The 6000-nt window shown below is 48.2% G+C and overlaps 1 protein-coding gene across 2 annotated transcripts in view; it reads left to right on the top strand.

The window, feature by feature from the left end:
* The window catches only part of myoc (myocilin), a 12084-nt gene extending 6574 nt beyond the window's left edge, over positions 1-5510 (top strand). For both annotated transcript variants that reach the window (XM_079221148.1, XM_079221147.1), the window contains 2 exons: positions 4177-4388; positions 4467-5510. In XM_079221148.1, coding sequence (XP_079077274.1) covers positions 4177-4388; positions 4467-5048 — 794 coding nt within the window. In that variant the 3' untranslated portion in view covers positions 5049-5510. The remainder of the gene's footprint in view (positions 1-4176; positions 4389-4466) is intronic.
* Positions 5511-6000: the final 490 nt, after the last annotated feature.

Raw genomic sequence — 6000 nt, 5'->3', positions numbered from 1 at the left:
AGATGTTCTGATACAATGTTTCATCACCATTCCGATCCCAAAAAAAAAAGGTTCCCTTTCTAATATTTATTTTGTTGTTGCGAAGAAGAAAAAACTCCTTCAAAAACAACTTTTTACAAGATTACGTTTGTCATTCAGACAAAGATTCAGGTTTATTAAGAATTACTAAGGAAATTCAAAAAATGAAGTTTGCTTTGAATTTGAAGGAATTGTAATTGATGTCTTGATAGCAGCTCTTTAACTCTTTGTTTGCCTTAAAGTTTGTTAAAAGGACAATTTATCTTCCATACTGTTGATCCAACGAGCTGTTGTTGTGTGACTGATGTGTGTGTGACTGATGTGTGTGTGACTGATGTGTGTGTGACTGATGTGTGTGTGTGACTGATGTGTGTGTGACTGATGTGTGTGTGACTGATGTGTGTGTGACTGATGTGTGTTTGTGTGTGTGACTGACGTGTGTGTGACTGACGTGTGTTTGTGTGTGTGACTGACGTGTGTTTGTGTGTGTGACTGATGTGTGTGTGACTGCACGTGTGTTTGTGTGTGTGATTGATGTGTGTGTGACTGCACGTGTGTTTGTGTGTGTGGCTGCATGTGTGTTTGTGTGTGTGACTGATGTGTGTGTGACTGCACGTGTGTGTGACTGCACGTGTGTTTGTGTGTGTGACTGCACGTGTGTGTGACTGCACGTGTGTGTGACTGCACGTGTTTGTGTGTGTGACTGATGTGTGTTTGTGTGTGTGACTGATGTGTGTTTGTGTGTGTGGCTGCACGTGTGTGTGACTGATGTGTGTGATTGCATGTGTGTGTGACTGATGTGTGTGTGACTGCACGTGTGTGTGACTTCACATGTGTGTGACTGATGTGTGTGTGACTGATGTGTGTGTGACTGATGTGTGTGTGACTGATGTGTGTGTGACTGATGTGTGTTTGTGTGTGTGACTGACGTGTGTGTGACTGACGTGTGTTTGTGTGTGTGACTGACGTGTGTGTGACTGACGTGTGTTTGTGTGTGTGACTGACGTGTGTGTGACTGATGTGTGTTTGACTGATGTGTGTGTGACTGATGTGTGTGTGACTGATGTGTGTTTGACTGCACGTGTGTTTGTGTGTGTGACTGCACGTGTGTGTGACTGCACGTGTGTGTGACTGCACGTGTTTGTGTGTGTGACTGATGTGTGTTTGTGTGTGTGACTGATGTGTGTTTGTGTGTGTGGCTGCACGTGTGTGTGACTGATGTGTGTGTGACTGCACGTGTGTGTGACTTCACATGTGTGTGACTGATGTGTGTGTGACTGATGTGTGTGTGACTGATGTGTGTGTGACTGATGTGTGTTTGTGTGTGTGACTGACGTGTGTGTGACTGACGTGTGTTTGTGTGTGTGACTGACGTGTGTGTGACTGACGTGTGTTTGTGTGTGTGACTGACGTGTGTGTGACTGATGTGTGTTTGACTGATGTGTGTGTGACTGATGTGTGTGTGACTGATGTGTGTGTGACTGCACGTGTGTGTGGCTGACGTGTGTTTGTGTGTGTGACTGACGCGTGTGTGACTGATGTGTGTTTGACTGCACGTGTGTTTGTGTGTGTGACTGATGTGTGTGTGACTGCACGTGTGTTTGTGTGTGTGATTGATGTGTGTGTGACTGCACGTGTGTTTGTGTGTGTGGCTGCATGTGTGTTTGTGTGTGTGACTGATGTGTGTGTGACTGCACGTGTGTGTGACTGCACGTGTGTTTGTGTGTGTGACTGCACGTGTGTGTGACTGCACGTGTGTGTGACTGCACGTGTTTGTGTGTGTGACTGATGTGTGTTTGTGTGTGTGGCTGATGTGTGTTTGTGTGTGTGGCTGCACGTGTGTGTGACTGATGTGTGTGATTGCATGTGTGTGTGACTGATGTGTGTGTGACTGCACGTGTGTGTGACTTCACATGTGTGTGACTGATGTGTGTGTGACTGATGTGTGTGTGACTGATGTGTGTGTGATTGCACGTGTGTGTGACTGATGTGTGTGTGACTGCACGTGTCTGCACCTGAAGGAGAGCAGCCAGTGCTTCTGCTCCTGCTAATGGGAACCCAAAGAAAGAACGAATCAGTAAAAGAAAGGCAGAACACTCCAGTAAAGTAAAGTTCAGTCCCTCCTCGTGACGAACACGACACGCCTCAGCTTTTGGGACGAGAATACCACCGCCGTGCCAATCCCGGGTGTGAGGGCCTTCCCCCTGGGTTTCACGGGTTGTCTCGTAAATGTAAATGGAGAAGCGCTCCTAACGAGGACGTCCCGCGCCACAGCTTGAGCTGACGGTCTGGATTGTTTGGGAGGTCGTATAAACACACGTGAAGCCATGACACCTCTGATGAGGCCGCGCCGACCGGGAAGTGTATTTATAAGACGTGTTCCTATCAAACCCTTAATCCGAGGGGTGTATTTTAGGAAGTGGTGCATATGCAGCACCGCCTTATCGTTTTCCAGCGATACGAGCGGCCGAGAGAGTCGAGGCCCGGTTGCCGCTCTGCTGCCGGTGACTCAACAGAGACGTCAGGCGGCGTCTCCAGACTCGCCGTCTGCCTCCGTGAGGGACGTGACCTCATCACACCCCGGACCGGCTCTCGGGTTGCGCCCACCGGTCACCGACATGTGGAGGTGCCCCCTCTCACTGACCGCGGAAAAATGTCTCTGGAAGTCACCTGAAGCCGGAAATATACGATCCAGTTTGAGGATGAATGTCTTTCAGGAACGTGGAATCCCCTCGTCGAGTTCCCACAACTTTGACCTCACCACAACCAGTCAGTGGTGATCTCAACCAGGGAGCCTATGGTGAAGTGTCTTAAAGCTGCATTCTCCCTCCTGACCACCCGGGGGTGGCGACTCTGGTTGTATAGAAGTCTATGCTTCATGTGTTAAAGCTGCATTCTCTCTAATATCCATCAGAGGGCGACTCCTCTGGTTGTATAGAAGTCTATGCTTCATGTGTTAAAGCTGCATTCTCTCTCCTGACCACCAGGGGGCGACTCCTCTGGTTGTATAGAAGTCTATGCTTCATGTGTTAAAGCTGCATTCTCCCTCCTGACCACCCGGGGGTGGCGACTCTGGTTGTATAGAAGTCTATGCTTCATGTGTTAAAGCTGCATTCTCTCTAATATCCATCAGAGGGCGACTCCTCTGGTTGTATAGAAGTCTATGCTTCATGTGTTAAAGCTGCATTCTCTCTCCTGACCACCAGGGGGCGACTCCTCTGGTTGTATAGAAGTCTATGCTTCATGTGTTAAAGCTGCATTCTCCCTCCTGACCACCCGGGGGTGGCGACTCTGGTTGTATAGAAGTCTATGCTTCATGTGTTAAAGCTGCATTCTCTCTAATATCCATCAGGGGGCGACTCCTCTGGTTGTATAGAAGTCTATGCTTCATGTGTTAAAGCTGCATTCTCTCTAATATCCATCAGGGGGCGACTCCTCTGGTTGTATAGAAGTCTATGCTTCATGTGTTAAAGCTGCATTCTCTCTAATATCCATCAGAGGGCGACTCCTCTGGTTGTATATAAGTATATGCTTCATGTGTTAAAGCTGCATTCTCTCTAATATCCATCAGAGGGCGACTCCTCTGGTTGTATAGAAGTCTATGCGTCATGTGTTAAAGCTGCATTCTCTCTACTGACCACCAGGGGGCGACTCCTCTGGTTGTATAGAAGTCTATATAAATGACTCTACTTCTCTCTTGATGTATTCCCTCAGTAAACATTGTAAACATGAGTTTATGTCTCAATCTCTAGTTTCAAGTCTTCTTCAATACAGCATGATGTTCATTTAGTAAATTATGGTCATTTAGAGTCAAACAGACCATAAAGCAGGGGACGCTTTAGGGGCGGGGCTACAAGGTGATTGACAGGTCGACACCAGAGACGTATACAGCGTCTCTACGTCACTCCTCCTCAGTCCAAATATGCTGTTTATTGGTTGCAAAAAAACACAAAACATGTCGAACGAGTAAATTCTAAATAGCTCGACAACCCATTGGGACATGAACTTCGGTGTCCTGGTTGAAAGTCCTGTATTTGTTGGATAAAAAACATCTTTTAATTCAAAGCTCTAAGCCTAGATTTTCACTTCTTCGACGCAATTTGAACATAATTATATTGCATACAACACATTCCTCACATTCCTCGTCTTCCTCTTCAGGTTGCGGGGAGTTGGTTTCCATCGGTGAGCCGGTCACCCACCGGAAGGCGGACAACATCGCAGGTAAATACGGCGTTTGGATGCAGGACCCCGAGGCCGTGTCCCCGTACGGACCGGAGATGGTCTGGCGCATCGACACCATCGGCTCCGACGTCAGGCAGCTGTTCGGCTACGACGACATGGAGCAGCTCGCCAAAGGCTTCCCGTCCAAGGTCGGCGTGGCGCGGATGACGCTCCTACATTTGGAATAAGCCTCGGCCATCGTCTCATGTGTGTTCCCCCCTCGACAGGTCCTGATGCTGCCAGAGCTGGTGGAGAGCACCGGCGCCACGCTGTACCGAGGCTCTCTGTACTACCAGCGGCGCCGCAGCCGCTCCCTCATCCGCTACGACCTGGCCTCGGAGAGCACGGCGGCCCGCCGCGACCTCCCGCACGCCGGCTTCCACGGCCAGTTCCCGTACTCCTGGGGCGGCTACACGGACATCGACCTGTCGGTGGACGAGCGCGGGCTGTGGGCCGTCTACTCCACCAACAAGGCCAAGGGCGCCATCGTGATCTCGCAGCTGGACCCGTTCAGCCTGGACGTGAAGAAGAGCTGGGAGACCAACATCCGGAAGAACTCGGTGGCCAACACCTTCATGATCTGCGGCCGGCTGTACGCCGTGGCCAGCTACACGGCGCCGGACACCGTCGTCAACTACGTATACGACACCGCCACCAGCCAGGGGAAGTCCATCGCCGTGCCCTTCAGGAACAAGTACCGCTACAACAGCATGATCGACTACAACCTGGCTCAGAGGAAGCTGTTGGCCTGGGACAACTTCCACATGGTGTCCTATGACCTCCGGCTGGGGCGCCAGCAGCCCAACTGAGGCCAACGCCAACGCCAACGCCGCCATGTCTGACTGTTGAGAAGCTCAGCTGCTTTAAAGACTCGGAGCCGTCGACGCATCACCAAGACTCCAAAGGGAAATGAAGACGTTTGAGGAACAGGGTCAACACAATTAATTAAATGTTTTCTTCGTTGCGGCTCCGCCCACAAACGTGTTTTTAGAGGAATTATTTTTGTACTGCCTTCAATGTATGATTTTGTTGTTTTCTTGATAAGCTATAGCAATATATAGCAGTATATATATTTGAGGACTGAAAGATGAATGTATTTTACAAGCTAAGTGGGATAATCTAAGCATCCGATTTAAACACAAACTGCTTCACTCGCTAGTGTTTCAGTCAACATGTCATTAAATAAACTGCTCTCACCCTCACGGGTTGAATACTGCATGTACTTGTACACTGTTCAAAATCATCATGACAATAAACGTAGTGAATTACAAGCGTTTGTGTTGTAATTACGAACATTAGAGAAGTATGTATGCCACTTTATAAAAGGGCTTACGCGCTGTAACCAATATGTTTATTATTATACGACATTAGTGGGAATGGTAAAACATTCATCTACACATTTGGATATTAAAACCTTTCAATCTCCTTTAAAAAAAAAGAATAAAGCATCATAACGAAGCTGGAAATGGGGCCATTTTTCCTCTTTGGAGATACATGATGTTAAAGGAGAGGTTCTGTGGTTCTGCAGGCCTCAGGGAACCTCAACCAGCTTGGAAAAGGAGAGCAGTGGGGTTTCTCATTACCTCAAAAGTAATTAAAAAGGTGTTTTCAGAAAGTTTGAGTCACGACAATTACGAGGTCCTCGAGCATGAAGCCATAACCGGCCACCCCAAAATATTATGTTTGCTGGAGCAGAATGAGACATTTTCCACTTGATTATTTTGGCAGAGATAATAAAAAAAAGGGTCATTAGAGAAAGTT

Source organism: Taurulus bubalis, assembly GCF_910589615.1.
Source record: "Taurulus bubalis genome assembly, chromosome: 7".
Taxonomy (NCBI): domain Eukaryota; kingdom Metazoa; phylum Chordata; class Actinopteri; order Perciformes; family Cottidae; genus Taurulus; species Taurulus bubalis.
This window is presented reverse-complemented; position numbering and strand designations above follow the sequence as displayed.